General features: G+C 45.4%; 1 protein-coding gene across 1 annotated transcript in view; it reads left to right on the forward strand.

Moving 5' to 3' along the window:
• Positions 1 to 23,518, forward strand: part of DAGLA (diacylglycerol lipase alpha) — a 64,408-nt gene extending 40,890 nt beyond the window's left edge. Inside the window, exons 14-20 of the mRNA XM_038407461.2 lie at positions 969 to 1,111; positions 2,602 to 2,670; positions 3,856 to 3,928; positions 6,253 to 6,449; positions 6,876 to 7,005; positions 8,169 to 8,350; positions 11,668 to 23,518. Of these exons, the coding sequence (XP_038263389.1) occupies positions 969 to 1,111; positions 2,602 to 2,670; positions 3,856 to 3,928; positions 6,253 to 6,449; positions 6,876 to 7,005; positions 8,169 to 8,350; positions 11,668 to 12,595 (1,722 nt within the window). The 3' untranslated portion in view covers positions 12,596 to 23,518. The remainder of the gene's footprint in view (positions 1 to 968; positions 1,112 to 2,601; positions 2,671 to 3,855; positions 3,929 to 6,252; positions 6,450 to 6,875; positions 7,006 to 8,168; positions 8,351 to 11,667) is intronic.
• The last annotated feature ends 741 nt before the right edge of the window (positions 23,519 to 24,259 follow it).

A 24,259-nucleotide genomic window follows, 5' to 3' on the forward strand; every position in this document is an offset into this window, starting at 1 on the left:
AAGAAAAGTCGAACAAGGCAAACAAATTGATCTGTGGAGTTCTTCATTCTGAAGATGAACTGATGGAGGTTGTCTGTTCATTTCCCATTCTCCATGGGCACAGAGTCTGTTGACTCAGCTGTTTGGCCTGAATGTTGTGTTTGCTTTGTACTTAGGTGGCCAAAAACAGCAGCTTCCACTTTTTCACCAGTGTAAAATGCATAGAGTCTCTATTCTTGGAGGAGAGATTGAAATTCCTCCTGGCCTTTTATGTAAGCTACTATTGCATAATTGTCACTCTGAACCTAGACAAGGTCAAGAGGGGAACAAGACATTTCATGGCCTTCCTGATCACTCTCAATTCCAGCAAATTTATATTCATCCTCCTTTCCAGAGTAGACCATTTTCCCTGGGAAGTGTGCAACCCATTGGGAGCACCCCAGTCTGTTAGATATGCCTCTGTGGTTATTCTCGCCACACATATCTCTAAGGTTTCCCTCTTAAAAGGTTTCTGGAACTTGTCTCCCTTGTCTTGAAAATTATTCAAGTTGCCTCTGTGAATGGTAGTGGATGTGGTTACCCACATTCTATCTTCTGGCTGATGGATTCCCTGCTATGAGGAGACAAATTCACAGGTAGTAACAAAACTGTCCTACTTCCATCCATCAGATGGGGCATAGTTATGGATGCGACTCCTAGGATTGAGGGAATTCCACTTTCACTTCAGAAGAAGGGTCCTTCTGGGGCAGGGATGGGATTTGCTTGCTAGAACTGTCATTGTGTAGCCTAGACTAAGGCAGGATGGAATCTGAATTCCACTACCACTCCAGAAGGTGTCATCCTACCAGGCCATAATTAATTTCCATTGGTGAAAGGATAGAAGGTCTGGAGCACTAGTGCATGGGAGAGTCAGCTTTTGCTAAGCCGTGGGAACTTTGTAGGAAGGTGCCCAAATTCTTCCAGTATCTCAGTTGGTCTTTGTTTTGCAGGGCAGAGGAACAAAACACTATGGGCTGATTGTGGTGGGCCATTCCCTAGGGGCAGGCACAGCTGCCATTCTGTCCTTCCTGCTGCGTCCGCAGTACCCATCGCTGAAGTGCTATGCCTATTCTCCCCCTGGGGGGCTGCTGAGGTATGTGTTGGAAGATGAGACCTGACTGGGGGGTTGCAGCTGATCATTATTGTGTATTATTTTTACTGTGATAGCACACCAAGGCCCCCTTGTGCTTGGTGCTGTACTGAAAAATATCAAGAGACAGTCCCTGCCCTAAAGAACTTACAGCCATGGGGGGCGATATACTATAGAAGCTGATGTTGCTTTTGGTTGTGTCCAACAGGCCTGGTTCTATCTGTCTTCGTTTTGGATCTTGATTATGATGCCAGGTGGACAGCTGCCCCAGACGCTCACTAAATCTGTGAAGTCACATGGTACAGGAGTCCCCTGGCTAATATTGTAGCTTCACCCTGTTTACAGTAGCAAGCGCAAGCCACAGTCAAGAGGCTGGCAGCCCAGACAATGTTTCCCTTCCCACATTCTTCACTGCATATTATGTGATTCAGGGCACTGTGCTCCTCTGTCCATTGCAGATAGATATAGAGCAGGTGACTCATATAGTAGTTTAAAAAAATCATCCATCATGACCAACGTAGAAAGGGGTGTGGTCTCTTGAGTAGTCATGACTGTCACTGCAGGGGGTATTTACAGCAGCTGCAGAGTCTCGTCCATCACGATAGTCCTGGGTCTCTGTAGCACCCAGGAGGGTTTCCCATTAGGGTAATCACTCGGGCATTATCCTTCAGGACAGTTACCATGATAGGAGTATCCACAGTATCTGTTGGACAGAGAGTCCTCTGCAGTGACTGTCAAAGGAATTATTCCCCAGGACAGTCACTGAGGGAACTCTGTAGCTTATCTATTTGGATTTCCCCTGGCAGAAATCCATTAGGCTGTTGTAGACACAACCATGGCTAGAGTGTGGTGTTAAACCTCAGACTATCCAATAGCTCTAGGGGGTGCCTACACTTATCATATTTCTGATCTTCATTGCACTCTAACACGGTTTGCAGTGTCGTCTCTAGACTCTGTCATTTTACTTCTGTCAGTTGTGTTGGCCTCTAGCTATTGTGAATCTATCCACGATTCAGAGAGAGACCAACGAAGATGTAAATCTGCATAATGAACAGCGATCTGGGAGCCTTGGCTCACTTACCTTGGGCCAGCGGGAGTGGTGTGGTGCAGAAAGTGATGTTCTTAATCCCACAAGCAATGTGTTGTCAGTCTCAGAAGGGCATGGGATGTTCTGTCCTTCCTACCTCTCTCAAGTGTCCTGGCCATCTGAAGACTTTGGGACATTCAATTTGAGGCACAATATTTGAGTACTTCCTTTCCCAAGTGTATGCTAGGGCTATTAGCTCCTGGGGCACAAGGAGTGGATTTCAAGCCTTGCATCTATGGAGCAAGGTAGAAACCCCAGAAATTGTGGCCTGCACAACACCACAATCCCCCAAATCCAACCTCTTGGAAATCAGACCCTTCAGAGGCCAAGAGCAATTTGGCCATGGAGTGCCAGTCTTTGCTAGTGAAATCCTACTTGTTCTTCTTGGATCCTATTTTTCTTCCAGTGAGGATGCCATGGAGTACTCAAAAGAGTTTGTGACTGCTGTCGTGCTTGGCAAAGATCTAGTCCCCAGGCAAGTTGAAAAATCTCTGAATTCCTCACTTAAGTATCCACTTGTTCTATACCAAAGGCACCCGTTTCCTGTCTGAACCCCCCTCCCTCCCCCCCGATCATATCTATCTCCAGTTTCCTCATTTACCTGTCCTCATGTGCTTCTTACTTGTCCCTCTTTTCCTAGTTACCTGTATTGCTGTATCTTTTACCTGGACACTTTTATTGGTGTATCACACACCTGTGTATTGGCATATCCCTCCCCTCTCTCTCAGTTGCCTGTATGAGTAAAAAGGTGAATATCCTGACTTCACAATTATGTTCATTGTTACATCTGATATATCTATGCCATCTTCATGGTATCTGTATTGTCATCCCACACCTGTGTACTGTCTCCCTGGGTCCATGTGCTCTGTCATCTCACACCTGTGAACCCTCTCCCTGGTTACCTAGAGTTGGACATCTCACACCTTTTTATCATCACCTTGGAGACATGTGGCCTAATGGCTGGGGTCATTTTGGACCAGGAGACCTGGGCTCTATCCCCAGTTCCACCATCAATTCATGGTGTGACATTGGACAAGTCATGTCATTTCACTCTGTGTCTCCCCATCTTTGAAATGGGGATAATGATACTGACCCACTTCTGTAAAGTGCTTTAAGATCTCTGGAGGAAAAGCACCCTGAAGTACTGAGTATTATTATTGGTAATCTGTATGATGACATCTCTCATCCATCCATTGTCTCCCTGATGATCTGTATAGTGGTGTCTTATACTGCTGTACCATGTCCTTGGCTTACCTGTTTTGTAGTCTCGTATATCTCTGAACCATTTTCCTGGTTCCTCATATTGTGATGTCATACCAGGTACTATCTACCTGTCTCATGCCATCTCACACCTCAGCATCCATCTCCTTGGTTATCTGTATTGTCACATCTCATACCTATACACTATCTTATCAATTTATCTGTGGCTTCTTACACCTCATTATCTGTATTGTGTAGTCTCACACCTCTGTGATGTTTCTTGGGTCATCTGTATTGTGGCATCTCCCAAATCTTTGTACCATCTCTTGTATTGTGGTATCTCACTTTTCTGTTCTGTCAGTCCCACCTCTCCTTGGTACCTATGTTTGATGCTTACTTCTCGGTAGTCACCTGTGCAGTTGTAGCTAACACCCTTTCTCTCTCTCTCTCTCTCTTTCAGGATTGGTCTCTCACAGCTAGAGGGATTTCGCCGGCAGCTTCTTGATGTTCTCCAGAGAAGTAACAAACCAAAGGTAAGAAGATTCAAATCCATCTGAAATGAAAAGCCGTGACAATTATTCTCATGGAAACACCAGACCGAATGAATAGGTGGTGTCCTGAGCTGAGCCTGTTTAAGATCTCACACTCCAATTCTAGCTCTTCCTGGCCTTTAGTGAGCAATAGCCAGTAATGGACTAAGTAATGGAACAGGTGTGAAGTTTTATACCCATGACTCCATGGTGTCTGTCTGGTTGTGCAGTTTTGGGTTAAGTGGATTATGTTAACACTTTGGAGATGGAGGATTTATATGTATATTATGTTGTAAAGATTCATTTCCAGCAGACTGGGAAATGCCAGCATTCTAAAGCAGTGGTATCCAACCTTATTATCACATAAACCTAAGCACAACCTTATGTGGGCCAAACAGATTCAACCTGTTTTAATAAGATTTAAAGTCACGCGTATTGATTTATATTTTAAGTTCAGCTTGTTTCATATGTATTTAGATAGGTTGTTTCTATGTACAGTATTGTCTATTTACACACTTGTGTAAACTAAAATGATGTAAAGAAACTATAATAAATTGGCTGTTAATATATTATGTTGAAGCAGGCTGTGGGCCGTAGGAAATGCTCTGGTGGGCTGTAGGTTGGGCACCCCGATCTAAGGGATAACAGAAGCCTTATTAACACTAGTAGCAGTTTTAATATCAAGGATTTTAAAGGTGACCTGCAAATGGGGGAAAAGGATTCTGTGTCTTTTTGTGTGGTTGTGTAGAGTGACATGCTTGAAAAGGGTTTTTTTGTTGGTTTGTGGTGTTTGTTCTTTCACATTGAAAGTTCAGCTCTTGTCTATGCTGCTTGTCTTGCAGTGTTCTGTGGGTATGTGAAACTGTTGGGATTATAATCTCACAAGGACCAGGAAACTGAAACCTGGTTAACTGAGAGGGGAAGTAGTTTTCATGCAGATTCTTTAGAACTTTGTTTTCTTTCTTTTGTTGCTAATGTCTACTTAACTCAAATGCCTAATAAATAGGTATGAGAAAATATCTCTTTGTAAAAGATTCACCATACCTGGCCCTCCAATGCAGGGCTGATAACACTTCCACGCCATGTCTCTGGCTCCTCTAAGGAAACCTTCAGCAAAAACAGGGAAGACAAGACTTGGCTATTTCTAAGGTAAAAACAAGCAGGAAAAAAAACTTGGGGAGTGGGGAGACCTTTTAACTTTCCTTTGTTTTCTGATTAAGCAAATAAGAGCACAAGCCCGATTTTGTTGTTTTGGGACACTTTTAAGGTGTTATGTTTCAGAGTAGCAGCTGTGTTAGTCTGTATCTGCAAAAAGAAAAGGAGGACTTGTGGCACCTTAGAGACTAACAAATTTATTTGAGCATAAGCTTTCTTGAGCTACAGCTCACTTCATCAGATGCATGCAGTGGAAAATAAAGTGGGGAGATTTAATAAAATAAAGGGGACACTATCAGAGGGCCTAATCTCATCAGCCACACTATCAGAGGCTCGTTCACCTGCTCATCTATCAGTGTGATATATGCCGACATGTGCCAGCAATGCCCCTCTGCCATGTACATTGGCCAAACTGGACAGTCTCTACGTAAAAGAATAAATGGACACAAATCAGACGTCAAGAATTATAACATTCAAAAACCAGTCGGAGAACACTTCAGTCTCTTTGGTCACTCGATTACAGACCTAAAAGTGGCAATTCTTCAACAAAAAAACTTCAAAATTAGACTCCAACGAGAGACTGCTGAATTGGAATTAATTTGCAAACTGGATACAATTAACTTAGGCTTGAATAGAGACTGGGAGTGGATGTGTCATTACACAAAGTAAAAGTATTTCCCCTTGTTTATTTCCCCCCCTACTGTTCCTCACACATTCTTGTCAACTGCTGGAAATGACCCACCTTGATTATCACTACAAAAGGTCCCCCCCCCCCCCCCGCTGGTAATAGCTCACCTTACCTGAACATTCTTGTTACAGTGTGTATGGTAACACCCATTGTTTCATGTTCTCTGTGTATATAAAATCTCCCCACTTTATTTTCCACTGCATGCAGCCAATGAAGTGAGCTGTAGCTCACGAAAGCTTATGCTCAAATAAATTTGCTAGTCTCTAATGTGCCACAAGTACTCCTTTTCTTTTTAAGGTGTTATGTATCCTGTTTAACCAAACCCAGCAACCGTCTAATGTGAAATGACCCTAGGAATATGACACTGTGTGCCCCCTTCTCCCCTGGCTTTTTATCCTATCCTCATCTCCACACTGTTCCTTTCTGTATTTCGGCATCACGATCTGTTGCATCACCTCCTCCTCCTTTCTCTCTTCTTGGACAGTGGCGAATCATTGTGGGGGCCACAAAGTGTATACCCAAGTCAGAGCTCCCGGAAGAGACTGAAGGGAATTCAGTGACCAGTAGCCGTCTCTGGACTCACCCCAGTGACCTAACTATTGCCCTGTCTGCCAGTACGCCACTCTATCCGCCTGGCCGCATCATCCATGTGGTGCACAATCACCCTGCCGAGCAGTGCTGGTAAGTACAGCTGGAGCTGCAGCCGTGCTGCAAGCCAGCCCAGGGTGTAGGGGCACACTTCAGTTTTGGAAAGGGACCCTACAGGATATCCTTCAGGAAAGCCATAGCATTCTTTGGCAGCTTGCTTTGTCTGTAAGTGGGAGTTATTTAGCACCATCCTGTGATGGATGTGTCTGTCCTGGGGAGGAGATAGAAGGAGGGGAGACCTTGCATCACAATTGGTTAGTGTTGGTCTTGGGAGCAGTGGCAGCTGTATATGTAACTCGGAGTCTCTTCCCTTTTACTGTCCCCCTCCCATTCTCCTGTTCTCTGTCTCTGGCCCCCACTGTCTCCTTCTCACATTCTCCTTCCTTCCTCCTCTCTGACTCACATGCTCTCCCATGACTCCATCTCTCCCTCTCTTTTGATCCCTGACTTCTATTCCAGTTGCTGTGATCAGGAAGATCCCACTTACTTTGCAATTTGGGGCGACAATAAAGCGTTTAATGAAGTCATCATCTCCCCAGCAATGCTGCATGAACACCTCCCATATGTGGTTATGGAGGGGCTCAACAAGGTAATGCAGGGGGAGACTCAGCACGGCAATATAGCTTCTGAGTCCCAGACCCTGGGACTGGCAGGAGATGGGGAGGTTCAACGAGGGTGTAAGCTGATAGAGTCCCCACTCAGCTGCTCCAAACCAAAGCTACGCACTTGTTAGAGAGTTGAAAAGTCATGTGCTGGCACCTGGTTTTATTAACTCTTATACATAGTAGTGTATTCCAGTAATGCTTAGAGACAAGATTGGTGCCCATTGTACTAGGCATTGTACATACACATAGTAAGAGCCAGTCTCTGCTCTAGAGAACTTACAGTCTAAATGGACAAGATGGTCAAAGAGTGGGAGGAGAAACTGAGGCACAGAGTGGGCAAGTCTGGCCCAGCATCACATAGCTCATTCATTGCAGAGCTGGAAATAGAACTTGGGTCTTCTGAGTCCCAATTAAGTGCCCTGTTCACTTGACCATGCTGCATTTCCAAAACAGCACAGTGTGAACCCCAGCCTCAGGTGTCTCCTTAGTCTTGTCTGCTCCTTGGTTCCTTCAGAACCTTCCCATCCCACACCCTGCTTCTCTCTGGCAAAGGACTGCTTCTGTATTCAAAGTTAAACTAATAAGCCACAACTTCCCCAGTGGGGCAGCAGTGAATAACCTGGAGGTCCCTGAGTTGTCCAGCACCTGCCAACATACTGGAGCCTCTGCAGAATCTTTCCAATATTAGGCATCTACATGTCACACAGCAGGATGTGTCTCAAGTCGTTGGGCCTGATTTTACAACCCTTATTTAAGTCAATGGGACTGCTCATCTGAGTGCCTTTAGCACACATGGGTAAGGTCTGTAGAATGGTACAAATACAGTTCCTAGTCATGAGGCAATGGCACGTAGCATTACCCAGGTCTCCTAGGCCCTGCTAATCGTGGGGCTACTACAGGCAGGGTCCCTAGTTGCTTTCCCCTTGCTGGGTTCCAGTGGTACATACTAACAGTGTGACTTTAGTGTTAATATTTATATAATATCAGTGTGTGTGATCCTAGGTATGATCCTTGCCTTTGAGATCCCTCTAGGCTTGCAAAGGCTGCTGATAAGAAGTAAATCAGGGGATAAATTCGCTTGTCTGGGTGAAGTTCAGAGGTCAGAACAGAAACCATCACTGAGCAAAGCTGATCTTATTTTGACTAGGTCCTGGAGAATTACAACAAGGGCAAAACTGCCTTGCTTTCTGCGGCTAAAGTGATGGTGAGTCCAACAGAAGTGGATCTCAACCCGGAATTGATCTTCCAGAATCAGCCTCTGCCCAGCGGACCCTCATTACAGATTGGGATTGGAGCCATAACAGTGGACAGAAGGAACAGCAGCGTCAAGTAAGGATGTGCCTTTAATTTCCTTGAAAGCTTTACCCAAGGCCTGTGGAGGGGTTGTTGCCTCCCACAGGATCCCTGATCACTGTGAAGCTGTCCTGCAGTGGCTCAAGAGCATGAGACCAACCCCTGTATAGATTGTTAAGGAGCAGGGCACAAACCCCAAATTGGTTGTGAGTTCTGTACTTAAATTTCACCAACCTGTTATCAAGTGTGAACTCCTCAAGCACTACATCAGCCTTAACATGGAGTCACAGACAGTCCCCTTGCGAACTCAGATCTATTTTGGCACCAAGGTAAGCTTACTTTCAATAAATGGTTCCTCCCACCAAAGATCCCAATAATATTCAGATTATTCCCAATCCCAAAGGACCAGTCACTTACCCCAGGTCATTTGCATCTTAGATCTCATGCCAAAGACAACACTTGTAGCCAGTCCTATAATAAATTATCTAAAGATGTATTAACTAAGAAAAGGAAATAAGAGAGTTATTTACAAAGGTTAAAGCAGCTAAACACATACACACACAAATGAGTTACAGTGTTAAGTTTCAAAAGGTAATAAAAGCTTCTATAATAAGCAAGCTCTCTATGTCCTTTAGGGCTAACACAGACTAGGCACTGGGTATCTTTTGCTTATGCTTAGTCTTCCTTGCCGCTCAGAGTCCAAGCAGTATAAAAGATACTGTTTCTCCTTATTTGGGCCTTTTATTCCTTCCCCACTTCTGCTTCGATTTGCAAGTTCAGCTGTTGGGAGGAATTGTCTTTTCTTCATGAGCAGGGTCGGGGTGGGTGGGTGGAAGCAACGAACAAAATCTTTCATCCTCTGATGTTCCACAATGGTTTGTCTGGTGTTGATGGGCTTTCTTTTGTTGGGCAGGAGCTAACATCTCCTATGGCAAAGTAGTATTTCACTTTTGTTAATTCCTCTCTCCTGTCTGGTAATTTGCAGTTACAGAGCAAACACTTTTACAGTTATAGAGCAAACACTTAAATATTAACTTATAACATAGGATACAGATATTATCAGGGAGATTAATGCATGCATCAGTTTACAAACATTTCATAAAGTCTAAACACTAAGCACATTTGTATACTCTAATACCTATGTTAATGATACCAACACACAGGTGAGCCAGATTGGTTTCCAGTTATATATTTGTCAGTGTTCAGTTGAGACCTAAGGTCTTGACATGAGCTGGCACCTGTGCTGCCAGCATCACAAGCACCCTTTGAAAATTGTGACTGGCTCATGCGTGAAGTATAGAATCAGTGGCTGCTCAAGTGGGATTTTTACCTAGGAAAAAGACCATATCATGCTAAAAGTCCATTGATACAGCAAAATGAAACCCATTGGTGAAAGGACATGGAAACTTTCCCTCTTACTCCAGGACAAAGGGGGGTTTCCCTTGGGACAAGATTGGGATTCGGTGGTGGGGCAAAGCTTGCATCCCTGCAGGGTAGATTTCTATTTTCCAGTACCCTGTAAATATGATGGTAGTAATGGTATCAATGATAATAGATACGATCTGAGACGATCATGGTGAGCAGAATGCTACATTTTGTATAGCTCTTCATGTAAAGTGTATTCCAAAATGTTTTACAGAGTAAATAACGTTATTACAGAAAATTGCAGAGGAAGAGAGAAGTACAGAGGCATGGGCAAGGGGGGAAGGTATGTTCCCAGCTGAGATATGAAATGGAGAGACTGTAAGGCAGATGAACCCAGGAAGGCTGGCAGGAGCTGCAGAGGAGAAGGCTGTCCTAGTGAGGGAGGCCAGATTAGTAAGGGACAGGGAGCAGGCCAGGGCAGAGAGAGTTGGGAAGGGAGTAGGCAGTGACTGTGAGGCTGGCTGGAGTCAGACCATGGAGAGTTATAAAAACAAGGAAGGTAATTTTCAGTCAGAACCAGAAGTGAATGGGGAGCCAGTGGAATTGTGTAGGGGAAAGGGAAGGAGTGTGGCTGCACTCCTTTTTACATGTGTGAGGGTTGGGGCATATGCATGTGCTGGAGTTGGCAGAGCTGGGACTGGGGAGGCCATAGAACGAGAGTTGCAAGTAATCAAGGTGAGAGGAGGAGAAGACTTGGATGAAGATTGCAGAAAATGTGAAATTGAGGGAGTGACTTATGGACATGGTTGCGTTGAGATAGGCCAGTATGCAGACATGATAAATGGAGTAGGAAGACTATAAACAGTTGGAGCAAATGGGGGTGAAGAGATGGAGCTGTGCTTGAAGGGGCCACTTCTATCCCAGAAAAGGACTTCTGTTTCTGAGATTTCAGATAAAGAAAGCTGAGAGGAAGCCGTGCACTTATCTGGCTAAGACAGATAGGGAAGCTGAACATGATGGAGTCATTAAGGGTTTTGAAATCGGCACTCCTGGGATAAAACTGCGTAGTATCTGAAGTTAAAGAAAAAGAGGAGATGAGAAGGGAGGAGAAGACTGGAAACAGAGGGATTCTAGGTTTCAGAGTAGCAGCCGTGTTAGTCTGTATTCGCAAAAAGAAAAGGAGTACTTGTGGCACCTTAGAGACTAACAAATTTATTAGAGCATAAGCTTTCGTGAGCTACAGCTCACTTCATCGGAGGGATTCTAGGCTCTGAGCAGGAGCCATCACCAGAGACAGAATGAGAGGCTAGGCAGGGGCAGAACCATGACAGTAGAGCAGCCAGAGGAGGGAGCAGTCCTGCCGTGAGAGCAGGGGACTGGACTAGATATGACCTCTCAAGGTCCTTTCCAGTCCTTGATTCTATGATTAGTGAAGGCTACAGTGAAGCCAAAAAGAGGGAGATAGGAGCAAGCAGAGAGGAGGAAGAGGCTGTTGACTACCCAGAGGAGCGAGACTTCCATGTTCTAGCCAGAGCAGACTCCAGAGTGGAATAATATGAGGCCATTCTTGTTTTGGAGGTGGGTGAAGGGGAGAAGAGGTTACTTTGTCAAGCCTTGTGCTGTGAAAGGGAGGGTCAGAGATAGGGCGGTCCAGGATTGGAGCCTGCTCTGCTTCACTTTCCATCATTTCCTTCCAAGTGAGAGGCTACTCAGGGAACTAGGCACAGGGTGATGGGTTAAATTTGTGGCAGGTGAGAACTTTAACTGACAGTGTTGGGAGGTAGGAGGTGGAGAATGAGATGCTGACTGCCAAGGTGTATGTGACGGTGCTGGGCCTAGAGGTGATATCTGACGTGCACTTAGTAAGCAGAGCTATGTTGGTGCTGAGAGATGGTGTCTCAGACTCCCTCATTTACACCGGAATGAGCTGGTATCAGTCAGATTTCAGAGTCATGCAGCTGCCTCATGTTTCTGTTGTCTCTTTGCAGGAGCAAGTCCCATTCTGAAATCAGTTTGGAGGGGTTTTACGAGACCAAGCTCCTTTCTCCTGTGCAGAAGGACCCTGTGGAGCTACTGCTTCTGGATACCAAGGAGCGTTTGTCTGTGGAGCTGCAGGACCGTCGTGCTCCTCTCGCTACCATGGAGAGTCTGTCTGACAATGAGTCCATCTACAGCTTTGAGTCGAGGCGCTCCTCTGGATTCCGGAGCATCCGCGGTTCACCCAGCCTCCACGTCGTCATGGAGAAGGATGAGACACACTGCTTTTATATAGACCCCATTATCCCTGAGGAGAACCCCTCCCTCAGCTCACGGACAGAGCTGCTTGCTGCCGACAGCCTCTCCAAACACTCCCAGGAGACCCAGCCCCCGGAGGCCCTGCACAACAGTGGTGACACTACCCCACAGCGACGCGGCAGTGAGGAAGGGGCTGACAGTGAAGGGGATCACGTTTCCTTCACCCCTCGGGAGGAACTGACCCTCCAGAATGGACGGCTTACTGATGTGCCCAGTCCACAAGTGCTGGAGTTTGCTGAATTTATAGACAGCCTCTTTAACCTGGACAGCAAAACCAGCTCCTTCCAGGACCTCTACTGCATGATGGTATCTGACAGCTCCAGTGACTTTGCTGAGATGCCCAAGTCAGTCAGTGATCAGGAGATCCTGCTGAGAGCACAATATGAGCCCAACCTAGTCCCCAAGCCCCCTAGGTTGTTTGCTGGCTCAGCAGATCCCTCTTCTGGCATCTCAGTCTCTCCCTCATTCCCTCTGAGTTCCTCTGGAGAGCTTATGGACATCACTCCCACAGGCATGAGCAGCCAGGAATGCTTGGTCACTGACAAAATCCGGACTTCCACTCCAGCTGGTCATGTGACCAGCCCTGCCAAGCAGGAGGACCTCATGATCTCAGCTCTCTAGTGCAGGAGTGGAGGAGTGAGGCTCCAAGAGCCAATCCCATGAGCTGAATACTGGGATAACACTTGGAGGAGCTGGTCATTGGGCAGTTCGGAAGTGTGGGAGACGCCTGAGAATGTTCCTTCTGGGGTGCCTTGCTGGTGGTATCGTGACGTCAGGGGAATGGATTCCGTATGCTGGATCATATGTTCAAGTTTGGGAGAAGATATTCTGCCTCTCAAAGCCTGCTACACTAAGAGGGTCTCATCAATGGAGTTAGATGTTTGGTTTCCCTACCTCAGCCTACTGGATTAAATCAGAGGGCAGATTCCCTGCCTCAGGGCATCTGCTGAGGCACAGGGCTCAGATTTCCTGCTCGAGGGAATCTGCTGGAGACAGGGGGTGGATTCCCTGAAGTGAGAGGACTGGATTAACAGAAGTAAGGGTCGTATCACCTCCCTGTTGTCATTTAAGTGATGTCAATAGCGAGCAGATTGTGACTTTGGGCCCAATTGCACTAACACATCACGTCTGACCCAAGCACCAATTCATCACCCTTTCATGGTGTTTGTTTTTAAAAGACACTCTCTCCCGTTTTAAAGCCATTGGATCTGTATTCCCAGGGAATGCAGCCACCCTCTCCCTGACCAGGCGCAGCGAGAATCAGGCTGGCACTGTGTGTTTTCGCTTCCCTGATTACCTCTGAGTTCATTGACTACCAGGCTTCTTCTGAGAAGAAAGGAAATCCATATACTAGAGAGCTGAAGGCCACTGCTGCATCTGTCCTCCACCAGAGCGGTGGGGAAGGTCTCTTGGGTCTCGCCTTCATTACTTCACAGCTCCCTGGAACACTAAGAACTGATGATGTTCCCACCACAGACTGACAGGATTTTCATCTCAATACCGCATGGATGGATTGGTTTAAACTAGCTTTTGGTATTTAAAAGGCTTGCCAATGCCAAGCATTATCTGCCAGGTCCCTGCCCCTGGTGCCTTGGAGCCTCCTTGGGCCTGTTCCTGGTCGTCAGTCCACCTTCCTCGCAGACCAACGCTGGTCTCTGCCATCAGAGTTCAGGGAAAAGATAAACCTTTACCAAGTGTTGAAATCTCATGTATGTTTACAGAGCTGCTAAGCTTTTCAGAAGGTATTCATTACACAAATTGGAAAGCCTTCCTGGAGCAAGAAGAATGTTCTCTCTCCCCTTCCTTGCTGTTCCCTCAGTTTGGGGGCTGAGGAGAGAGTGGAGGGGGCAGGAGGTGCTGTTATTGCAAATCCTTGTTTCAAAGTGGAGGCCCTTTGATCCAAGCCCAAGGGGAAGCTGCATGCCTCCCTCCCCACAGGGATTCCTCCCCTTCACCCTGCTGCACGACAACTCGTTAAAAAGCCCCAATATATTGTCAACAAAAATTGTGACTGAGCAACCAATCCTGTTGCTCTCAATTCCAGTGCCCAGGGTAGCCTGCTGGCTTTACTGAATGAATGGAAGGGATTTTCCGATGATGGAAGCAGGAGGGAGACTAACTGCCTAGCAGTTAAACATACTGTGACCTACAAGAGTCCTCTAACTGGAAAAAGACTTCATATCAGAACACAGCAGAATCAATCCATGTCTCTGCAGCTCTGCCCTCCTTCACCGGAAAAGAATCTCCTGTCTGAGTCAGCTGTAAAATGCCCCCATCTTACCGGAGCCCTTGGCTGTGCAATTCCCAGTACAGTGAGAATTCCATGCTTCTGATAGGTTAGCCCCATTACACAACAGGAATTGATGGGTCCAATTCATCATCACGGTACATCTTTGTTGTTGGTTGTTTGTGCTAGGTGCTGTACAAACACCAAACAAAAAATAGTGTAAAATGGCACCAAATAAGAACAGGAACATTTTTACACTCACTCAGCATGGCAATGTTGAATTGGCTCCTATGTGTCCAGTGTGACAATATCATGTAGGGTAGATTCCCCAGTCCCTACCATGAAATGCTTAGTCATTGGGAGTGCAGATGTTTCCATTTATAAATACTAAAACAAAATCTTTTAACTGTCCCAGTAGTTTAGATTCCAAATGTGACCTTTCTTAAAACTCTGGCAATCAGAGGGAACAAGGTCCTTCAGATTCTAAATATCTTTTTTTTTTTAATCTATTAGTTGCTGAGCAACAAAGTTCCTTCTTCTTCTTTTTTTTTTTTTTATTAAAAATAGGCCCTACCAAAAAGAGCAGTGTGGTGTGTTCCCCTTGCTGACTTTGTAGCAACAGTTAACCAGCATTGTGCTGACAACATGAATGGTTCTGGCACCTGTACAAGAATAACTGTATTAATACTTGATGGAGGATTCTCTGCTCCTTGAAGTCTTTAAACCACGATTTGAGGACTTCAATAGCTCAGACATAGGTGAGAGATTTTTTGCAGGAGTGGGTGGGTGAGATTCTGTGGCCTGCATTGTGCAGGAGGTCGGACTAGATGATCATAATGGTCCCTTCTGACCTTAATATCTATGAATCTATGAATACCATCCTCCATTGGAAGTGCAGGGCAAGAACGCATGGTAAGGGAATTAAAAGGTGATTTTCAGGAAGACATTACAATGAACAGTACAGTTTAGAATAACAAGGGGAATTTGTAGAATTTAGGGAGTAGGACTAGCAGGCTAGGCTCACCACCTGCAGCAGTCTGCTGAGGGTGCTGCAGTGTGGACAGGGTGACACCCTGCCTCAAGCCATTTGCTATCCTGGGGGAAAGGGCGCATGTTCCTGCCTTGCCCAGTAGGCTGAAGTTGGGCAGTAATAATAACACTTAGCACTTATCTAGCGCTTTATATTTTCAAAGCACTTTACAAACATTAATGAAGGAATCATCCCAACCCCTAGTAGTTAGGTACGTACCTACTGTATTAGGAGATGCCTCAGAGAATCTGCTGAGGCTAGGTGAAGCCGGTTCCCAATTTTGGGAGATTAGGGGGTCAGAGTCACAGAAATTATGGGATCAGATAGCTTCTCTGTTAGTGAAGGTTTTGTTAGCATCTAAGTGATTTCACTAGTGACCAGATTATAACTAATGGGTCACACTATTGCACTAAGATGTCACGTCTGACCTAGGCACCCCTTTGTTGTGGTTGTATGTTTTACCACTGTCTACATTTTCAAAGCCATTGGATTACAGGGAATTCAGAAGCTCTCTCCCTGACCAGTGGTAGAGGAATCCGGCCAACAGGGTGCGTTCTTGCTCCCCAGTTTACATACTCTGTGGCTATGGGGCTTCTGCCAAGTTGGAAATATGCAGCCTCTGGTGTCCCAGGGCTGCCACTGACCAAAGAAGAGGGGACTTGAGGTGTGAGAGGGTCCAGTTAGCAAAGTTTCCAACTATAGTATCTCATGGCCTACCTCTTGCAGTCATTTTTCATTGTCCCCTCCTGGGAAATCACAGAGTAAACCCATGCTCTCTGCACCAGCACTGCCCAAACACACATTAAATTTTCCCCTTGAAGTGACTGATGCATAACTCCACCCCATTGTCTTATGCATTATAGAGAGCATTTGCAAAACGCAGCATCCCATTGCACTCAAAAGAACATATCTGATGTGTTTGTGTTTAACGCTGAGCCCGTCACTAATCTGCCATACATATCCCATGCTGCACTCCACCTTCTCTGTCTTTCCTCTGCTCTGATACGTTTTCTGAGACATACCTATACCTAGCACTTAAGGTTCCTTCACTGCTTGACTGCCGGATCTTATCCTCCAGCTCCTGTGCAGCCACCTTGTGCCTTTAATGTTTGGATGATCCATTGAAAGGTCAATGGGACATCATAATGTGACTGGGGCAGTACTGGATGTACCTGACACGTTAGAGAGCAGCTAAGCTGTTAATCGTTTGTGTCAGTTCTTGGGGCACACTCTTGCCTTTCATCCCAATCAGTGGGTGATTAGTACTGCAGTGCCATTCCAGTGAACAGTCAGAGCAGAAGGCACCCAAATTGCTGGAGCTGAGAGACTGGGTTTTCTGCACCTTAAAAATTAAAATGTATAAAGTGAAACCTAATACACCAATGCAGCTTTGCCAAAGAGTCCTACAAAGAAATCTCCCCAATTAGGCACTTTGTGGTTAGCTGAATAATAATGAGACAGCACTTGCATAGCAAATTTTATCTTCAAAGCCCATAGACTGTGATGGACTGTAACCCTGAAACCTTGGAACATTCAGTGACAACATTGGAGGCTTTAAACCATTGTAACAGCACTGGTTTAACTCCCATACCTCCTAGGTCAAAGAGAGATGGGCTCTAATCCTGTCTCTGAAAGTAGTGAGGATCCATGAAGGGCATATGTGCTTGGGTGATGGATATTGCTCTTGTGCTTTTTCAGACAGAACCGGACCCAGAACTGATCCCTGTGGGATCCCACTTGAATTACTGATAACTACTCTCTGGAAATGGTTTTCCAACCAGTTATGCACCCATCTTATAGTAGCTACATCTAGATTGTATTTCCCTAGTTTGTTTATGAGGAGGTCATTCAAGATAGTATCAAAAGACTTATTAAAGTCAAGATATATTACATGTACCGCTTCCCCCCCCCCCATCCACAAGGCTTGTTACCCAGTCAAAGGTAGGGTCCCTTTCAATTTTATTGAATGTTCCTTCGTACTGGAACACCTTATCTACCTTCTTGATATCGTTCAGTATTTTATATATCTTTGATGTCCCCTTCTGATTTGTCTCATCTCTATACCTATGCCGTCCCAATCTTACCCATCTCTTCATATGGACGTTTTTCCATGATCATTTCTGTCTCCCATCTGTGAACCCCCCTCTATTTCTTGCCCTATCCTCTTTTTAGATAGGGTGACCAGAACTACACAAAGTATTCCCGGGGAGGGTATCTCATTGACTTATAGAATGGCATTATATAATATTTTCAGTATCTTTCTCTCTCCCATTTTTCGTGCATTCTAACGTTTTGTCTGCTTTGTTGACCGCAGCTGGGCATTGAGCAGAAGTCTTCATTGAACTGTCCGCAGTGATGCCCAGGTCTTTTTTCCCTGAGTTGTGACAGTTATTTTGGAACCAGTAAGGCATATGAGCAGTTCAAATGATTCCTTACAATGCCCATTAGCTTCATTAATCAACACTGAATTTCAGCTGCTGTTGTGTTCCCCATTTGCCTTTCTTGGCTAGGCCCTTCTGAAATCCCTTAAGGTTTTAGTCTTCTCCAATCTTGTCTAATCTACATATTTCTTTTTGGTCATCTACCAGTGTTCTTACCTTACTGCTTGCCCGTTTTCCAGATCATTGTTCCATATATTACATAGCACTGGTTCTCGTATGGAATCTGGGGAGCACCCCACTACTAACAAGGCAGAACAAATATCACCGAGCCTATGCAAAATGTGCATATTTTCCTTTGCAGGTTTTACTTGCAGAACAAGCAGGTCTATTATAAATTCAGTGTGCCTGCTTGGAACATTCTGGACTGCTCAGTTCTAGGCTATCTGCCATTCCTCTGCTTGTGTACACGCGCATGCACACACTTGCAAGTACCTTGTGTACTTTTATATGCCGCCTGCTCCAGCTAAGTCTCACTTTACATTGTGCAGGAGGGCAGCCTAGTATAATGTTTAATTTCCCATGGTGATGAGCAGCGCTTTCTCTGCAATACATGCCTTGGGAAATCCCCCCTGCTTGTGTTTTGCTAGAGCCTGGTCTTCATTATGCTAAGTAAAGCAAGCACACTTACATTTAACCAAAAGGCTAACCCCAATTTACCCCTTCTCCCCATATACACAACATACGGACAGTCTGTCTGCGGAGACTTTCTTACTCTGTGGCAAGGACAGTGGCTTTTAATCTACTCTTTCTGGTTACAGTAGTTCTGTGTGATTTGTATGTTCTGTAGATAGCACATCGATTTTAATACTTTCCTGATAAGGTGATTAAGTCAATAAAATGCCATAATACTTGCTGGCAAGACATCCTAAGTTAACCTATTGCAAACTTCTACTAGTTCTGCCTTTTATCAAAGTCCCTCCAGCCTTCCTCCTCTTTGCAGAGTTAATTGTTTTCTTTTCTTCTGTCTGTAGTACGGTTTAAGTCTCAGATTCCTTCTTCTGAAGATCCCTCCGCACTGCCCCCCGTTTGTCATTGACATCGCCTATCTGAATCTACCCAAAGCTGGGTTTTTGCTAAGAGGGTTATTGTTTCGTTATGTTGCCCCAACCCTCATGTGTTCAGTTTCTCTGCATTTTTTCAGAGTGAAGGGACAATCCCTCTGATCCCTGTTCTTTCAGTTTAGGGTGATTTGGGGAGTAAATGACTGTTAGCTAAGTGCATGCTCCCTCTCCATTGTTCCTTAGCAACAAAAGTTACTAGTCATAAGAGCAGAGGGAAGTAAAAGAGTAATGGATTAAATAGGTAATGTATTAAGTCTGAGGACTCAGTGTAAAAGAAAAACCCAATATAGAACAAACAGGGATACTATTATTATGTGTATGACTAGTGTGGTAGTTGCTGTACAAAATGATACATTACATGAACTATTAAACAAGGAAACAGGATAAAGAGATTTAACTGTGTGGCAGCCTGCTTGGAGCAAGGCATTATGTGCAGCGAGCTCGGTGTTGGTCCTTTAATAGTTAATTAAAGTTAAACTCAAAATTGGCTCTCTGCACCTTTAAACTTGTAAACGAACACAAAAAGTAACTGCTTGGTCATAACATGCAAATGAAGGTCATGACCCAGCCCAGGTTCTAGGTTAAGATTGAGGAAGTCCTCTACTGGCCCAGCTCCACCCACCACCCTCCTGGGATGAAGCAGGCAAACTTTCTTAATTTGTCTGTGTTTTCCTGATTGGTTAGTGTCTCTTTCCAGATCTTCTAGGCTCATGGAGGACTAAGTCATATGGTACCCAAGCTTGAGGGGGTTTGTCTCAGGCAGGGTGGTGTCAGGGTGCTGACACTTCCAGCCAGGAGCAGAGAAGGCCTGATAGAGCATTGACACAAGTAGCAAATAGTCCTTAGTGTCACTGAGAGATGACACACACACACACACTCATTCCTCACAAGCAGTGCACACAACCCCTCTTACGCTGTCTGAAGGAATGATCTAGAAATCCACTGTTCATTTTTCACAGATGTTCTCTCCTCTGGTCTTCTATATGAGAGATTGTCCCCCTCTCTGTAGCCTCCAGCAGGACTGGCACAACCAGGAAGTCCGCTCTTCCTTTTCAGTAGCTACTGTGGAATTTAAGGTCTCTGTATATTCCCACCACCACTCTCTTCCGAGCTGGAGCATCTCATGTCCTCTTGTTAATGTCCAGATTTGCAGTCAAGTGAGAAACTAAACTAACAGATGTCAGAGCCAAATCTCTTGTCCCTGGGTTATCTCCACTGTTGTCCCTGAATGGTACAAGGTTACATTCCATTGCACATGCTGTGACTGAGCAAGCCTCACTGTCTTGCTGTGAGCTAGGCAACTATTATCCCCAATTACAGGCGGGAAAAGCGAGGAAGGGAGGTGGTTACTTGCCCATGGTCATATAGTGAGTCTGTCTTAGGGCATGTCTACACTTACCAGTAGATACACTGCAATTGATGTAGTAAGTGTCAATTTAGCAGGTCTGGTGAAGACACGCTAAATTGACAAGAGAGTGCTCTCCCATCAATTTTTGTACTCTACCTAACCGAGAAGCATAAGGGAAGTTGACGAGAGATCCTCTTCTGACGACACAGTGCAGTGTAGCCACCATGGTAAGTGGATCTAACTATGTTGACTTCAGTTACGTTATTGATGTAACTGAAGTTGCGTAAGTTAGATCGATTTACTGCGATAGTATAGACCAGGTCTCAGATATAAATTAGAATGTGGGAGTTCCTGGCTCTGAAGCCTGTGCTCATGTCATTAGATCATCCTCCTTTTGCAGAAGAGTTTGTAAAGAATCTGTGAAATGGATTGATCAGTGTTCTTTTCCCTTCAGCCTCAAGCCCCTGTTGGGGTGTGTCTCCTTTGTGCTAGTAATATTCCCTTCCCACCTACTAGGATCCCTTATGATAGAGGCCACTCCTGGCACCACCTCTGTCTCCATGACAGGAAGTTGTGATACAGCAGGGATCATTCCATGGGGACTGCAGTTCCTGTTTTCTTTGATCAGTGTTTTACACCCCACTCTTAAGAGTCAGGGGCTTCACTGCCAAGTAAGTTGGTAGGAAACCATATTAATGTGGTGGGCAAAGACTCAAACCCAAATCTCTGTGAGTATAAATCTCTTGTGTAACTGGAATTCTGATGAGTTCTCTAGAAAGGAAGCCCCAGACTAGAACTGTAGTCCCAGAAGTGTGGGGTGCTGGTCTCCCCACATCAGGAGGCTAGTTGTGGGGCTCTCAACTCCCTCAATGAGGTGGATGTGCCAGAGGAAGCATGCTGCCTTGCTCCTTCTGTTCCCACATTCCACTGTGGTAGGTTTCTGCTTCAGCATCTCCCTGCCAAACTTATGCCCTGTGCTTCTCTCAGAGCCATCTCACTCTGTTCCCTGAGCAGGAGGAGAGGGGATGAGGATGCTGTTGGCATAAACTTTGGCTCTTTAAAGGCATATGCAGTGGAAAGTCAAAACAAAACCAGGGAGAGAGCAAATCCAGTTCCCAGATTTATATGACTTGTCATAGGAAAGGGTCCCAGGAGACATCAGGAAATGTACGAACTTGTCTTCAAGCACTTTGCTGTCTCCATTAATGTTGTTTTCATTGCTTCTGTGCTTGGATTCATGTCTTTGTTGTGCCTTTGTTTTCTATTGCAATGTAAGGATCCTGTTTGGGACAGGACACCTGGCCTACTAGCTTCCTTTTTCCACCTGCAGAGACAGTGCTCCTACTTTGGAATGGGGAAGAAAGGGAGATGACAGGTAGGGACTGGACCAGCATCACTCTGGCTGCCAGTCTCTGTTTTCCCATCTTGGTTAGGCCATGCCATGTTTCCTCACTGTCCCCTGCTCCCTCAGGTTGTCTGAAAGTGCCAATAGCAAAGCCTGACGGATCTGAAGCAGGTTTCCTTCTCATACCCACACAAGCATATAAGTCACCCTTGGGGATCGATCTAGTCTGGTATCTTGTCTTGGGCAAGGACAGTTTCCTGCTGTATTATGGGAAAGTGACCCCTGACATGCACCATGTCTAGCCAGTCATGCAATTCTGTATTTGTCCCCTGGCTGGTGGTCAGAAGATTTAGTCATAATAAGCAAAACTGCCCCTGTTTTTAACTCTGGCTGTGTTCTGCAAGATTTCATGATGAAAGGAACTTACTGTATTTAAACTGTGCATTGTATTTATGGTGTAACTGACTGCACTTAGACTGTGGCTCTAGAACAGTGATCTTCCAATGCCAGACTCTGACATTAGTGGGGTGGGATTTCTGCTCCTCTCATCGCTGTGTTTGAATCCCCTGCTAACATGGCCATGCCTTGTTTTGCTTTTCTCTTACATAGGAGGGGTCCATCCAGCCATTATGTCCATGAGAGAGGGAAATGGTTATTTTGCCACTAGTTTAAATGATTTTGCAAAAATAAATACAATGCAATGTAGGCAAAAACCTCCATCAATATTGTTTGGAGCTCCACTTCTCTGCTGTTCGTCGTAGTCCTAGTGAAGTTCTGATGTTCCAAAGTACATGGTACATGGGCAGTACTGGAGGGGCATTTTCCACTCCCACATACCATGTATGTTACTCAACATTCAGACTGGTTTATTGACAGTTGCCCACATGGTCTGTCTTGTCTTAATACACACTTTGGGGGCATGGTGCATATAAAGCGCTTGCATCAGAGGTGTGATTGATGGATCACTCCCTTGCACCCTATCACGTCTCAATGCCCATATCAGCATGTCTGAGGTGCTCGCTGGCAGCCACTGTCTTGTGGAGAAGTGACTTCATCTGCAATGCAGAGGCCTCTGCTCCAAGCTCCCTCGTGGAGCTGCTGCAATCAGAGGCGTAGAGGTCACTTCAAAGCAAGAGCCTCTAGCTTCCACTCCAATGACAGACTCTGTTGATAAATCCAGTGAATGGTTTATAGGTGGTGAGTCACCTCCCCATCCCTGTGGTCATAATGCTGGCCTTCAGGTGAAGGGATGCTGCTGCCCTTAAAGACTCTTTCAATTAATCTGGCCTTTTGCAGGAGAGTCCTGTAAGGATAACTGCCTGCCTGCCTGGCCTCCCAAGTATGCTGCTGCTCATGTGCAGATGGCAAGAATAGAGGAGCCCAGATGAAGATTTCTTTATGCCCTAGTCTGCTCACTTTCCCTGTTGCATGTCCCTTGGGATGGAGCCAAGTTACATGGACTCAGTGTTACAGAACACCCAACTTTATTCTAATGGGGCCTTTGGGCCCTTGCATTTGGGAGGGGCTTTACCAAATGATGGTTGCTATGGAGGAAGGTTTGTGTACAGGAAATCACACTCCTTTTCCATTCCCCATTCCCCTCCCCTTCAACAGAAGTCAAGGCCACTCTGTGTAGGAAAGCCCCACTGCCTGCTTCTTTCACCCTTTTTCACATCTTGTGCTGGGGCAAATTGGACCAGGGCAATTTCTAGCAAACTCATTCACCTCACCCGCCTGTTTAGAGTCTTTGTATCATTGGGGAGAAGGCAACCCCCTTCTATCCAGCCCTGAGCTGCTCCAACTCCTTCTCCTGGGCCTTAGAGAGCCTTCATATGCAATCACTGGGGAAGCAGCAAAGGAGCCCATGTTCTCACACTCACTCAAGAGGTCACTGCCCTTCCCAGGAATGCTGCCTGCTGGATCCCTGCTCCACACTGCCCCAGCATGAAGGCTGTAAGGAAACTCAAGCTCTCTTCATGTGCCATTCTCACGTGACATTTTTGTACCTATGTATGAAAGATCTAAACTAATATTGCTGTAAAAAAAGATACAAATTAATATAGCATATTATATAAAGATATATGTATATAAAGATTCTGTATATTGTATAGAGTTGTGTATAAAATGGATGTAGAAGTATGGCTGGTGTATGTGCCTCCCCCAAGCTTGGCCTGGAGAGTGGTAGAGCCATATAGTTTGACTGATGTGATGTCTTAAAGGACTGTGAGCAAGGATGAGAGAGTTGAGAGAAAATAACCCTATCTATTGCCAAGGCCCAGGGAACAACCAGATACTACTTCATCATTAAGCTGCCTGGGGGGTTTCTGTGGAGAGGCATTCAGATGATGCTGAGGTCATCTCCGGGGCCATGTATCTCCCCTCTATAGATCCCTGGGTTCTGTATCTCTCCCCATACAGCTCTAGAGCTGGTATCTCCTCTTCTCCTTGGAGATACTTGTGGTCCTGTATTTCCTTTCCTCTTCCCAATCCCCTGAAACCCACTCGGACCGCTAAGCCTTGTATCTCTCCCTGAACATACCAACCTCTCTGTGTCACTGGGCAGCTCAAAATGGATCATAAAGGAGAATCCTGATAGCAACAGGAAATTCCATGAGCTAGGAAATAGAAAATGCAACCTAACTCTCTTCCTAGTAAGGAGGAGTTGACTAAGAACGTGAGGGTTACAGGGCAGTTTGCTGCTAGTGACTATCAGCTATCTGAAATCAACATACTGAAAAATGGGGTTAACATGAGCAAGGGCAGTAGACTCAAAGAAACAACTCTTTTGGAGAAAAGGTGTGCAGTGGAAAAAAATATGAAAATCCACCAGTGT

Source organism: Dermochelys coriacea, chromosome 6 (genome assembly GCF_009764565.3).
Source record: "Dermochelys coriacea isolate rDerCor1 chromosome 6, rDerCor1.pri.v4, whole genome shotgun sequence".
In the NCBI taxonomy this organism is placed as follows: domain Eukaryota; kingdom Metazoa; phylum Chordata; order Testudines; family Dermochelyidae; genus Dermochelys; species Dermochelys coriacea.